Source organism: Meriones unguiculatus, chromosome 20 (assembly GCF_030254825.1).
Source record: "Meriones unguiculatus strain TT.TT164.6M chromosome 20, Bangor_MerUng_6.1, whole genome shotgun sequence".
Lineage (NCBI taxonomy): Eukaryota > Metazoa > Chordata > Mammalia > Rodentia > Muridae > Meriones > Meriones unguiculatus.
Genome location: NC_083367.1, coordinates 46,108,059 through 46,122,534, shown reverse-complemented (window position 1 = coordinate 46,122,534; position 14,476 = coordinate 46,108,059). Strand labels below are relative to the sequence as shown.

The window sequence follows — 14,476 nt, the reverse complement described above, 5'->3', positions numbered from 1 at the left end:
TGAAGCAGAACAGGGGTTTATGAAGAGAGTTTTGTCTTATTTGGGATGGGGCATAACGGAAAGAGAGGCGCTAAGAAGGAAGGGTGATGTACCGTGAGTGCATGGGTGTGGGCCTCTCCGAGAACAGTCTGTGCCTTGCGCTTACTGTGTGCACAGCCCTCTGAACTATCGTAAAGGTTGACAACCCAAATAGGATCACAGGGCGGTTCCTGCAGATCAGATGAGGTCACGGCGGATAGGGCAAGCCCGAGGCCCAAGGGGGGCAGGGGGAGAGGGAAGATGTCTTTACCCGGAAAGGAGTAAGACCACACTCGAAGGTCATGTAGGCTTAGTTCTTAAGCCCGTTCACGCTGTGCTAATATTTTTCTCTGCAGAAAAGGAAGATTGCCTCTGTGTTGGTAAGCGGCACAGTACATGTTACTGATTGAGCTGGGATTTTTTTTCAGCTTAGGCTGGGGTTCGGGTAACTGAACTTGAGTCCTCTAAAAAACAGCAGTAAGTGCTGTTAACTGGTTGAGTCCTCTCTCCACAGCTCCTGGAATTCTTAATTCCCAGCTGGTGAGAGGCTTCAGCCAGACTCTAGAAGGAGAGGGGCCTTCCGCTTCCTGTGTGTCTTTCTATCCCATTATTATGAGTACGTAGCCATACTCATTGCGGACATCAGCAGTGGCTTACATGTGCAGTTCCCACACTATGTGTGTGTGTGTGTGTGTGTGTGTGTGTGTGTGTGTGTGTGTGAAGGGGCTGAGATAGGATTGCCATGGGTTTGAGGCCGATCTGAGCTTTTTGATGAATTCAAGGCTACACAGTGAGATCCATCTGATTTAAAAAAAAAACAAAAAAACAAAAAACCAAAAAAAAAACATGAACGCACGAACACAGGTACAAAATGAAATATTCCTTGGCTACGGATGCAGTTCGGTGGTAGGGGCATGCAATGCGTACGTAGAATAAACGCACAGTCCTGGTTTTGATCTGCAGCACTACAAAAACAAGCAAGTCATAACTCACAGGGGGAAGATCCTTTTACATTAGAAATACCTCTAATACTTGGTATATTTCTTTTCACTTAAAAGGCTTTGTGTATGTGTGATTTTTGTCCTTGAAGCAAAGTGTCACTATGTAGCCCAGGCTGGCCTCAAACCATTGTGTCCTCCCCCCACCCCCCACTCCCCCCACCTCACACCCACACACCCCCACCCCCCGCCTCTGGAGTTCTGGGAGAAACTTAGCTCAGGTTTTACCTCCTGGCCAGGAGGTGGACCCTGGGTCTGGTAGGGGCTGGATGTCCCACACACTTGCACTGAGCCATGGGTGGGACTGTGGGTGGATCCATGGTACTGTTGAGGGTTTGCTCAGGCCCACACCCAAGGGAGAGTAAGATTACAGGGGAAGACAGAGGCTTTGGAAGAGAGGGAAAAGCTTTCTGTTACGTACTTGCAAAGATACTTCTCTTCTGCTCTTTTTGAACAAGTGGCCCTGAATTTTTATTGCACCCGGTTCTGTGGGTTATGGTGACTATCAAACATGTATTTCCATCCCCTAATAATTCTACAGAAAGATCCAGAACCTTTGAGCTAGAGAGGAGCTGAAGCAAAACCAATTAGGTTTTTCTTTGAGAAGAGGGCCGTCCATGTCCACCAGAATGTTAGTGAAGACCTTGTCCTCACCTAAGACATCGCCTGTTGTTGTTGTTTGTTTGTTTTCTCCCATAACCAGTGTCATGTTATTAGGACTCTCCAATGACTGAGTTCCATAAACAGGGCTTTGGGGGAAAAGACTGTGCAATGTTTTGCAACGTGCGAGCTGACCACTCCTCCAAGCATGGTTCCACGCGTCACCTGAGAGTGGACTGTGACACAGCTCCAATTACGGAACACGTCACAAAATACAAAGCCTCCTTGTCTGTGCCCTGTGCTGCATCCAGGTGGCTCCCTTCTGAATCCCGGCAGAAAAGCCACAAGCCCTGAGCAGGTGCAGCCACCTCGGAGGTTCAGACGTGTCCATGGTGGGGGTGGGGCGAGGGAGCCGTGCTTGCTTTGTGGCAGAGCCGCCCTGGGTGGGGAAGGCGGGAGCTCACCAGCTGGGCTTCCGGAGAGCCTTGTAAAGGGCCAGCGGGAAGGACACAGAGGAAGAGTTATTCTGACTGTGGTCAAGCTGACACTAGTAAATCGCCCTGGCTACAGTGTACTCACTAGTTCTAGTTAGATCCCTGTTTGGATCTCATCCTTACGAATATTTAAAACTAAGTGCCTCTAGGAGGATAGTTCAGGATGTCTGCCTAGCATGTGCCAGATGCTGGGTTCAGAGCCTCAGCACCCACACAAGGAATAAAAGAAAATAAAATCCAGTGCTCCAGGGTGCAGTGATTGCTACAGTTCGGTTTTATTTTGGTTTTGGCCTTTGGTCTGTTCGAGCCTGTCTCACAGTGAAGACATGTCTCAGTATGAAGTCAGAGAGCTCTCTAATGGAAACAAGTGGGTCCCCACTGTGTGCCATGGGTGATGGGCGTGCATTTCTTCGGTTTAGTCTGTGGAATGGGTACCACTCTAACTCCCAGGCCTACCAACCTTGGAATCTCCACTCACCGACAGTTCATTGCAGCCGAAAGGGACATGGCTTCCAAAGAGAGGCAGGGGCTTCTCCAGAGACTCGCATTTAGCTTTGACACCTCGGAGAGCCTGGAGCTGGTGGCTTCTCAGAGAAAGTTAGGACTGGAGGGACTTAGAAGTGAGTGACCCTGCAGGCTTAACGGAGGCTCCAGTCTTTTCTATCAGGCTCTTTGCTTTCCCTGTTGACCAGACCAGGTTTGCCTTTGTTCCTGCCAAAGAGGAAAGCATGGAAAGCAGGGAAGGCTCAGTCAGCGCAGTGCTTGCCACAAAAGTGCGAGACCCTGATTTCAGAGTTCCAGTGCCCGGGTAAAGAGCCAGGCTAACCCAGCACTGGACGTAGAGGCAGGAAAATCCCTGGAACTCACTGTCCAGGCAGCCCACTCAGGTTCAGTCGGAGACCCTGTCTCAAAATACAAGATGGAGAACGAATGCCTAGCTCTGGCCACCCAGGTTCTCACATCCCTGATTTTCTGCTTGTTACAGTGTCTGGCTGGCATACTCCACCCCCTACCCTAAACTTCTCCAGGCTAGGGGCTGGTCTGCCCTTCCCCAAGCTGCCCTTCCCCGTACAATCCAGCCATTTTGCTATGTTGGTCCTTTCCCCTTTTGTCTACCCTGTACCCTCTTGGCCATCTCTTAGCTCAGGCTGCCCCTCTTGGCTGGTGGCTCCTCTCTCCTATTCCTTCTCCCCTGTCCTGACATGGCCCAGCTCAATCTGGTCACGTTCACTCAACTCTTCCAGATTTCCCTGCCTCTGGCTATGTGCTCTCTTTTATCTGCAATAAACCTTCTCCTCCACCATACCTAGGAGCGCTCATGGCCTTTCCTTTTTTTGCTTTTTTTTTTTTTTCACTCAGTATTGACTAATCACAGTCTTTGACCTGCTTTTGTCCCTTTTGATCATCTTCTGCTCCAAACCTGCTTGTGCAGATTTTAGTTCTCATTGAATTTGAGGGATTTCACTTAAAATTATACAAGCCAATGAAGTAAGAGTGTGTGTAGACAGAGATCTGTTATTTCTATAAAATCTAAGTTGGCTTGCTTAACCTGTGGTACATCTAGCTAATAGGATATTATTAAACATTAAAAGCAGACAAGCGGGGTGTGGTGGGGCACACTTTAATCCAAGCACTCAGGAGGCAGAAGCAGGTGAGCCAGTCCACGTAGTAAATTTCAGGACAGCCAGGGCTACACAGAGAGACCTTGTCTCAAAACAAAAAAGCAACAAAAGAAGTTCAACAACAACAACAAAAACCCACCCAAAATTTTGGGGCTAGAGTGCTAGCACAGTGGGTAAGAAGAGAAGCCCGCTCATCCAGAGGATCAGAGTTCAATTCCCGGCAAACACACTGAATGGCTACAAACACCTGTAACTCCAGTCCCAGGGGATCTGACACCTCTGGCCTCCATGGGCAGCCATATTCGTGTACATATACAAACATATACATAATTTTTAAAATTAAAGAAATATTTTAAAAAGGAAACAAGTTGGAGGCCTTGATCTCACAACTCAAGAGGCAGAGGCAGGTGGAAGCTCTATGAAGAAAGAGTGAGCCACCAACCCATAAACAGACATAGAGGATGATTAAATGCACATTACCTAAGGTTCGGGGAACATTGCAGAAAAGAGGGCAGAAAGAAGCAGAGGATCAGGGAGTTTGCTCTAACTTTGTGTCTCCAAGTAATATCAGAAGCCACATACACACAGACACACACAGTCTCACCAACATGCTCCTCAAATGTGAGCTGAACAAGGAAGATGCCAGTGAACATGCCAGCATGGACAGGGAGATGACCACGAGGCCTCAACCTTATACAAAAAGCTTCTGGCAACTGAGAAAAGGTGGGCATGGGAGAAGTGGTCCTCCCCAGGAAAGAGCACACCAATTGGTCGTCCAGTGCCCAAAGGTCAGCCAACATTCATATAAATAACATCATACAGACTGGACAGGGTATATTTAGAATATATATATATATATATATGTATGTATATGCATACATATGTGTGCAATAACAACTAGTGAAAAAATGAGGCTATGAATTAGGAGATTGGGAAGGGGTACATGGTTTAGAGGTAGGAGAGGGAAGAAGGAAAGGTTGCAATGACAATTTTTAAAAAATGACATGGATGGAAGAATAAATGCTCATCACTAAATGAAAGATGCTGTTTTGAAAATGGAGCCTTGTGTGGTTCCAACTCTGTGACAGTGCTAGGAAAGTCGAAATTACTGAGGCAGCGAACCCACTGAGGCCAGTACTGCTGCCGGGGGAGCCATAGTGGAAAGCAGGCACAGGCAGGAAATGATTCTATGCCATGCTGTGATGAGGATGCCCGCGTCTGCAGTCAACAGAACTCACTGACTGTGGAGCGGCAGGTGTGACCCACAGCATGGACCCTGGCCCTCAGCTGCTGCGGCTGGAATGTCAGCAGGATGACCATGACCGTGTCACTCTGTGGCGTGGCTGGTGGAGGCCGCGTGCAGTGGAGAACCAGCGGTTTGTGGCCCCTCTGCACTTTGCGGTGAACTGATTTTCCGAGAGTTCAGTTTCCATGCTGGCTTAGTGGCTCACATTCTAGCACTCCAAAGACAGAGGCAGGAGGATTGAAAGTTTGAGACTATTATGGACTACATAGAAGATGCCAGACCAGCCTGTCAAACAAACAAACAAACAAACAAACAAACCTGAATGACAGTGTAGTTGTTTGGGACAGATGACAGATTGGGCACAATTGTGAAAATTTACAAAATAAGGTATTTAGATTTTCATAATCTTTACTCTTTTCCCAAAACAAATACACCTAGAAACTGCCATCTAACACGTTACAGTGTACATTTGTCAGAGCCTACAGACTGTGGGACCAAGAGTGAGCCACAGTGCATGCTGGGAACCACACCATGTTTACAGAGAGGTGACCCTGCGCTCCAGCCACCTTTCCTTTGAAAGCAGTCTCTGCTTTAATTGGCTTCTTTTGAAGAGGTGAGAGTGAACCTCAGGCTTCGTGCATGTCAGGAAGTGCTCCACCACCTAACTACATCCCCAACCCCCAACACCAATGCCTTGTTTTTTGGCTCTTTTTCATTCTTGAGACAGATCTCCCTCTGTAGCCCAGCCTGTCCTTGGACTTGCCCTTCCTAAGCCTCTGAGTGCTAAAACTACAATACTGGATACCATGCCTGGCTTGTTTTAGGTCAAAGTATAAGTGTCTTAATTACTTTTCTCTCTCTTTTGTGACAAAATTCAATAACTCAAGGAAAAATGGGTTTCTTTTGGCTCGCAGTTGGAGGCTACGATCTGTCATGGCAGGGATGGCATGCCAACGGGGCATGAGGCAGCTGGCCACACTGCCTCCACAATCAGGGAGAACAAGAGAGAGCAAGAGGAAGGGGAGGGAAGGGAAGAGGAAGAGGGAGAGAGAGGAACAGCAATGCTAGGCTTCACTCTCCTTTTCATTCAGCCAAGGCGCACCGCCACCCTCTCTTGCTGGCCACATTTAGAGTGGTTTCTCTCACCTCAGTGAACCTACTCTAGACATTTCCTTATGGACATGCGAGGAGGTGTGTCTCCTAGGACATTCTAGATCCCAACAAGCTGACAGTCAGCAGTGACCATCACAGTAAGTTTGAAAAAACTCAGGGAAAACTTTGTGTAAAGTTTCCCCATAACTTAGACCCTCGAACCTTGACTCTGCTGTTATTGCTATCCTGTCCCAAAAACAGTACAGCACTTGGGAGATTAATATTTGGGGGTAGCGGTTTGAAAACCAGAGGAAGAAAAGACGCGTTCTTAGCTCAATGTGCCTTTCAAGCTCCCTGCTCTTTGGGCCCCTGGCTGTGGGGGAGGAGAGAGGGAAGAGCATCGTTGGCTGGCAGCTGCCCCCCTTCAGCTTTCACTTCTGCCAAGGCCTACCCAGGGAACACTGGCATACAGGAAACCGGTGGTTCTGTGGGGGAAGTGCAGTGCTTCAAGCTAAGTGCTTCTGGGAGAGAAAGAAAGGGGAAGTGATTTGGCCAGCTAGAAATCAAACTCTCCTTTAGTCAAAGGGCAAAGAATAGAGAAAAAGATCATAATTTAACCGCAACGGTGGTGCCTCCTCCCTCCCTCTTCTGAACTCTGTCAAACTGTGGCTGCAGGCTGGGGAGAGAGCTTAGTGGGTAAAGTCCTTGCCACACAAAGGTGAATCTCCAGAACCATGTAAAGGTGGGTCCGGTAGCATGTCAGTAATCCTGGCACACCCCACAGAGAGATGGGAAATGAATCCAAAGACAAAGCTAGCCTGGAACATGCCGTGGGAAAAAAAATCAAGCAAAGGCTCCAGAAAGGGGTGGGGGAGAGGGACATAGTCCCCTCCTGCTGCTTCATGCTGAAGGGCCAGACACACACATGCGCTGACAACAGATGTAGAGGCTGGCTTCTCCTTGCCAGGAATCCCTTGGATGAATTCCTCTTTCCCTGGCTCCAGTGTGTAAATCCAGTTGTGTGTCTTAATTTGAACTCATGCACAGGGAGAAGGCTGGGAAGTCTCACAGCTCCCAGGAAAAGGCTTTCCTTAGCTGGAGCCAGAGATAGCCCTTTCCCCCAAACTGGTCCCAAGCTAGAAGTGTGTGACAGACACAACTCCTCAGTGGGCCCCTGCCCACTGGGAAAGGCATCCAAGCTCTCTCTGAATAGTTTTCCATGACAATCATGAGCTCTGTCTCGTCTGTCAGACCTATTAAAGCCCTGAGCATATTGAGAACTTTGATTTATAGATCTGTTATGCAAAGTAGCCATCTGTAGAAGAAATATGGATTCTCATTTTCAAAATCAAGGCTTCTGTCTAGGGCTGGAGAGATGGCTCAGCAGTTAAGAGCACTGGCTGCTCTTTCAGAGGACCCAGGTTCAATTCCCAGCACCCTCACAGCAGCTCACAACTCCAGTGTATCTGACTCCCTCACACAGACATATATGTCGGTCAAACACCAAATGGCCATTTCTGGAAGATGGCAGCAGACACTTGCTCTTGTGCCCTGATTGTCCGTATTGGAGTGTGTGGCAGGAACTCTCATCTAAGAGGATCCAGAAGCCACAGCAGGAGGGAACTGGCTGGTGGGTGCAGGAGAAGAGAGAGCCATGGCGGGGTTGGCGTCTCCCTAAGATTCCTTAGGCCCCAGTATAGAGTGACATGATCTGGATGATGTCTTAGTTTAAACGTGTGTGCATGTATATACATGTGTGCCGGGTACACGTGTGTGGAGGCCAGGGGGCAGCGTCAAGTCACTCTCCAGAAACCATCCACCTGCTTGTTGAAATAGGGTCCCTCACTAGGCTGGAGCTCACCCACTGGCCAAGCTCCCGGCCAGTGAGCCCCGGAGGTCTGCTTGTCTCCATCGCCCCAGCAATGGGCTAACAAAGCAGCTCGCACACCCGACCCACTTTTATGGGCGTTTTCTGAGCGCTGAATTCAGGCCCTTTGCTTGCAAGGCAGGCGCTTGACCACTTGTGCCATCTCTCCAGCCCCTGCCTGGAAACCGGAAGCTGAGAAAATAGAAGTGGTCGGAGGTTGGGTCACTCCCGAGGGGGTGGTGATGGGTCAGATACAGCGTGGAGCGTGAGAAAAAGAGTGGTTCATCGTGACCCTAAGGGTTTTGAATAATTGACAGGATGGAAGTTCTGCCTTTGACTTGGGCAAACTGTAGATGGAGCCATTTGGGGAGGGGACACTGACAGCTTGATTAGGCATACATTAAGTTCTTCTAAGTGATCTTTAATCTAAAAGATGCCAGTCTACACGCAAGGTGATTGTTATTATTTCTATTACTATAAATCATCGGTGAGAGGATGAGACGCAGACAACGTGTAAACACACAGGAATGAGTAAGTGGGAGGAGTCCGAGTCCTGGAGCCTTGGGAGCGTGAGGAGAAGGGCGGGCCATGAAGAAAGCGTAGGACACAGTGAGGAAAGCAGGGCTGAACTGTGTATTGGTGCCATGAGAGGGAACTGGGTAAAATGCCAGGGCGGGCGAGTCAGACCACTGTCTTCTGGAGGAAGTTGTGGGTATTTATAACAGAATCACTTTCCCCAAACTTGTGGAAGTGAAAACCAGACAAGTGGGTTTCAGCAACGACATTGCTTTCTGGGAATTTTGCCATCCAAAGGATGCAAAGAAACGAGGAGATAGATGGTGAGAGGAAAAGCGGGAGGAGGATTTTTATAAAACACGGGCAAGACTGTCTTTGCTGTGAACAGTCCAGGAAGGAGAGAGAAATGATGCCAGAGAGGAAAGATGGGACATCTGAAGCCACAGCCCTGCGTAAGCTCCTTTTTTTCTATATATGCACTGTTCTATCCCTTGCCATTTTCACTTAATAACCTCATGTAGTTGGTGTCTGACCAATACCGCCAAAGTCAATGTTGCAAGAGTTTCCTGCTGAGAACAGTTGATAGTACTTCACTGGAAATGACCCCGAATGACGGACAGCTGTATTTCCCGACACTTCTGTCGCCCTAGGTAACATTGCTCGGAATAAATCCCTGCATACCTCATCTCCTGTGCGTCGGCCACGTTGCTCTTCGTTTACTCCTCATAGCCGTGTTGACTAAAACCATCGTTCGGAGACAGGATATTAATGAAGATGGACGTCGGGAGACGCCAAGAGCAGTGTAGCATTCCCTTCAGGGTTTTGGCAACAGTGAAAGTATCATTCACTGCTTTTCAGGAGGGCTTCCCCAAATATTTCTGTTAAGAACCTTGCTAGAGATCTCCCTCACACCACGATGCAGATGCCTCCCTCCCCTTCCTCACTGGCGTTTCTAAGTGGCAGGTTGTGCTGGCATTGTTAGAGAGCTGTGGAGCCTCATACATGACACCAGTCTGTTTTGCGATGTTCATGCTTATCTGTTTTTTCTAGATCTTTGGAAACACCAAGTCATGAAAGAGAACTTCTCAGTTGGGAGGCCCCAGATAGTTGAGAGATTTGTACAGAGATTAATGGAGAATTCCCAAGGCAATGGACCTGAGGTACGCATTCAAAACGAACCGCTGTGCTTCCCTTTAATCAGAAACCCAGCGAGAAAGGCCACCATTTAACACCTTCCTTGGGGGCCCCTACTCTCCCTGAGGATATGACTACTGAAACTGAACCCCAAAAAAACCACCACTCACCAATTACTCCATTTTGGAGTAATAAGAAAATGAACACTGGCTAGTCAAAAAATTTGCTCAAATGTTTATAAAGACAAACTTGGAACTTTTGAATGAGTTAGGTTTTTAAGCAGTATTTCCTGCTGTTGATTTGCTAGCATAAAAAAAAATAAAGAGAAAAAAAAAAGAAAAACAAAAAGGCCAGTGATACCTCTCGGAAAGATTTTACAAGTCTACAGTTTGAGGAAAAAAGCCAGCAAAAGGCCATCAGCACAGAAAGGTGACATCTCATTCATACCCCAGCTTCCTCCACAGCAGAGGTGGCACCAGTAATTTTGTGTTTTGTGTCCTTTCAGAAAAGATATCTGAACTCATATAATACCCTAAACAGTAATGTTTAGCAGTATTTACCCTTGGCTGGAAGTGTTGGCTAACATCAGAAGAATCCCTTTAGACTGATTCTTAGGTTGAAAAGAACAAACATGGGTGTCTGGACACCAGTTTCAGGATCGCTGCTAGGAGTGTGACATACAGATTACCTCCATCCAACCATTAAAAAAAAATTCTGTCCTGCTAGGCATGGTGGCACATACCTGTAATCCTTGCACTCAGGAGGCTGAGGCAGGTAGACTGAAAGTTCCAGGCCAGGGGACCAGCAGCATGGATCAGTGAGTAAAGACACTTGCAGCCAAGCCTGGATGACCTGAGTTCCATCCGTGGGACCCACACAGTGGAAGTGAAGAACCAGCTCATGAAAGTTGCGACATCTGACCCACATACAAACTCTATGGCATGCTCAGGTGTATATGCACACAGACACACACTTACACACACACAGATGCATAGATACCAAGACACACACACACACACACACACACAGATACAAAGACATACACAGACACACAGAGACACACAGATACAAAGAGACAAAGAGATGCAGGCACACAGATACAAAGAGGCAGACAGACAGAGACACACACAAATAAATAATGGAAAGGGGTAAAGAGCTCGGCACCAGGGGCAGTGACATGGCTGAGTAGGTAAAGGTGATTGCTGCCAAGCCCAATGACCTGAGTTTGATCCCTAGAACCCACACAGAGGAAGGAGAGAACAGAATCCAGCATGTTGCCCTTTGACCCCCCCCACACAAATATACACATACTAGTTAATTAGTTAGTTATTTAGTTAGCTAAAGGAAAGGAAACAAGAATTCTAGACCAGCCTGGGCTACAAAGCACAACTCTGTTTCAAAAAATTAGTAAATAAATAAATGAGATTTAAAACTTTAGAAATCTGTATAGGTAAAATGTGCTCGTTTTTTAAAAATACTACTTTCTTTCTCCAAGTTTGCATTTTTCTTAAGCTTTTGGAAATGTTCTCGTGATTTCTATAGTAAACACTTTGGTTGGTCTTTAATTATGAGGTGGAGAATTCCCAAGCGCGGCTGGAGATGGGTTTCCCCCACACCCAGCTGATACACACGCTCACTTAGCCTTCAGCGGACGCTGAAGCACCGTCCCGTGGGCTGCTGACAGGATCCATCCCCCAGGGCCAGAGGCCTGTAAATCTAAGCACACTGTGGCTCACTGTAAGTGGAGAGGTGTGGGCTCAGGAATTAGGAGTGCTCGCTGCTCTCCAGGGGACCCAGGTTCGGTTCCCAGCACCCACGCCGGGCAGCTTACAAACGCGTTTACCTTTGTGTGGTGTATGGAATCTCACGCAGGCACACACACAGGCATAAAAAAAGAATAATGCACAGATACTTTAAAAAAAAAAAAAGTCCATTCTGACACGTGTTGCCACAAGGACACCTGCGGAGTAAAATGAGTCAGGAATGGAAGGATTCTTTTTTCCACATTTGTCGGTGCCCAACTCACAGAGGGGGAAAAAACGGTCGGATGGTGGTTCCCAGAGGTCGGGATAGGAGGGGCAAATTAGCATCCAGTGGCTCCCGATTTCATCATGTGAGATGAAAAGGAATTTGATGATGTGGTAGCCATGGCGCCGTTACTTTATATTTGATGACAGTTAAAAGAATAAGTTTTAATATATATATATATATGCATATACATGATACATATATGTGTATACACACATGCACATATATGAATTCCTGCTCCTACAGACCTCTGTACTTGTGGCCTGGTGCTCACCCCATCACTGAGGATAAGGATGTTTGATTTTTTTCTTGTAAGGGATGGAATGAGGTTTTCCTTTTGAGACAGGATCTCAACGTGTAGCCCTGGCCGGCCTCCAGCTGACCTTTGACCCGCTCCCATCTCCCAGCTGCTGGGTCACAGTTATGTGCCATCACACCTCCGTGCGGATAACATCTGCAGGAAGGAAATGTAGGACTAGAAGGCAGGGCGCTGGTGTTGGTGAAGCTCGTCTCCTCTCAGGTCCAGGCCTGGCACTGTAGGAAATGTAGGACTGGAAGGCAGGACGCTGGTGTTGGTGAAGCTCATCTCCTCTCAGGTCCAGGCCTGGCACTCCACCAACCCCTTGTGCTGCCTGCGGGAACTGAGAAATCAGTCAAACAAATTGCCCCCCCCCCCCCCCGCTTGTGTTTGGTTAGCTGTTACGAAGTTGTATTTGGCCTTCCCTGTACGTAGATCTTCGCCATCGATCTGACCCCGGAGACCCACAGATGATGGCCCTGTCCCCGAGAGTGGGTCTTTAGATAGCCCAGACCCGTTAGAGCCATTGCCATGGCAGTGGAGTCTCTTCACGGTTCCGCAGGGAGGCCTTGCTCAGGAAGACTAGTCGAAGCGGGTGCCCTGTGGGGTGGTGGGCTGCGCATCTGTTGGGCCCCTTTCCTCAGAACATGCCAACCGGGAAGCAGAGCTTTCCCGAACCCCTTTACCGGTTGATTCCATACACAGTGGATTGGGCAGAGCCTGGGGGTCCTCAGCCCACCAGCCCTCTCCTAAATAAGCCCACCACTGTTCGGTAGGCACATACTGGCCGTCCTGGTCAGTCTCCTTTAAATTCTAGCTTGCTTACTCGGCTCACAGTGACCTTGGCCTCAATGTTGCTCTTGGACTACTGCCTGGAAGTGTGCTAGGTTGGGCAGCCACATCACCCTGGCGCGGTGAGCCGCCCCTGAGGCCTGCATGTGGTACTCAGACACCGTACCGCCCGCCCTGCCATCTGTCTTGTCCTTGATCACTTTGGTCCATTCTTTGGCCCTCTTGAGCTCTTCAAAGAGCTGCGTCTTCGGCATCTGGTTACTCTTCCAGCCCGCTCTGAGCAGCCTCCCTGAAGTCATTAGTAGCCGTGAAGACAGGACAGGACCCCAAGTTCCCACACGGCCCACGCTGGACCTCCCAGGCTGTGCAGCTGTCTCAGACCGGATACGCCACGGGCCAGGATCGTGTGCAGTTATTCTGCCATCCGGTCATATTCTCCCAGTCCTCTTCTCAGGCATCCTGCTGAAAGCCAGGGAGACTGTCTGCTCTGTTTTTGAAGACAGTCAGGTGAATCTGGCAGATTGAAAAAACAAAAACAAACAAACAACCAAAAATCCTCGTGTTGTCTAGTCTCTTTCCAGTTTCTAGAAACCCAGCTTCCATCCAGCCATCACCAGTTCTAATATTCCTCCCCCCCCCCTTTGAGACAGAACTGGAGCTTATTTAAAAAAAATTAAATTTTTAGATACATTTATTTGTGTATAGGAAGAGGGCGAATGGAAGCCAGGGCGGGTCTTCCTGACAGAGGTGTCGTTAAGGCCAAATCCTGAAGCACAAGGAGGAGCTGGCAAAATGAAGGCAGGCAGGGGAAGGAAGGCACAGGAGGGCAGGGGAGGGGAACGCGCTGGAGCAGGGGACAGGGCTGAGTAGCCCTGTGTGCAGCCCCTGGGAGCCTGTCTCAGAGTCAGTGGACTCTGTATCACCAGCAGACTCAGTATCTTAGGGACCTCCAAAATACCTTTGTGCCTGATACTAAACAAACTGGTGTGGTGGGTGTGGTGGCACAGGCCTATGAAGCCAGGGAACACATAATAAGCCCTGGCATCACCCAGGACTGGCTCTCTTGAAGAATCAGTGCACAGGGCAAGCTACTGTTCCTCCAGCCAACACCGTAGTCAAGTTCAGGTTTAAATGCCGTCTCATAGAGCCAGTCCAGAGGAGGGTGCTCACTGGGGAAACCTGCGCCAATGTGGGGGAGGTGGGAGGGTGAAACCTGTTTCAGCTGCAGTGTGTAAAGTCTACCTGGAGCCTTTCTTTTTCACCTGCTATCCACAGCACCCATCGTGAGGACCCATCTCAGGCACGCTCCCCCAATCCCCCGTTCCTGTGAGTGTACCTCACCCCCTCACCCTGCTTTCAGGTCGCTCCCAGAGCTCTGTGCTTGAGCCAAGCCCCTGGAGAGGATCCCTCTGCCCAACAGCTGTTGCCTCTTGGAGCCTCCTGGGAGAAAGAAGCAGCGCTCTGTCTCTAGCTAGCCTTGGGAGGTTCTTAAGGCAGAGTTCTGACGACCCTCGCCTCATAACGCCATCCAAACTCACCAGGGGCTCCTCACTCCTGCTGTGCAAAACCTCTCCTGGTGAGGGAGCCCAGGAAGAAGGGACATGGCAATGACAGTGGGCCAGCCCATATCTTCAGGGGCTATGGCGGCAGGAAGTTAATCTGGGAAGGTCCAGGATGGTGATTGTTAGACAGCTAGTATAGGCCTCCTTGGCTTGTGCTCACTCGGGAAGGATTCCCAGGCCAGTAAAGGGTGAGTCACTGGGCGGGGCTT

The 14,476-nt window shown here is 48.9% G+C and overlaps 1 protein-coding gene and 1 long non-coding RNA gene across 4 annotated transcripts in view; one reads left to right on the top strand and one right to left on the bottom strand.

Annotated features, from left to right (window-relative positions):
- LOC110555438 (uncharacterized) overlaps positions 1–14,476 on the top strand; it is a 164,046-nt gene that overhangs the window by 127,342 nt on the left and 22,228 nt on the right. The window contains exon 37 of the mRNA XM_060373513.1: positions 9,504–9,613. Within this exon, the coding sequence (XP_060229496.1) occupies positions 9,504–9,613 (110 nt within the window). The remainder of the gene's footprint in view (positions 1–9,503; positions 9,614–14,476) is intronic.
- Positions 2,368–14,438, bottom strand: LOC132649546 (uncharacterized). 3 transcript variants are annotated; one of them, XR_009588043.1, is made up of 3 exons: positions 14,244–14,438; positions 9,135–13,218; positions 2,368–2,821 (listed from the first exon to the last, which is right to left on the bottom strand). It is a non-coding gene; the product is annotated as an uncharacterized LOC132649546 (long non-coding RNA). The 3 variants fall into 3 exon arrangements; XR_009588045.1 differs by having other exon boundaries at positions 10,330–13,218; XR_009588044.1 differs by lacking the exon at positions 2,368–2,821 and having other exon boundaries at positions 8,391–9,265; positions 10,330–13,218.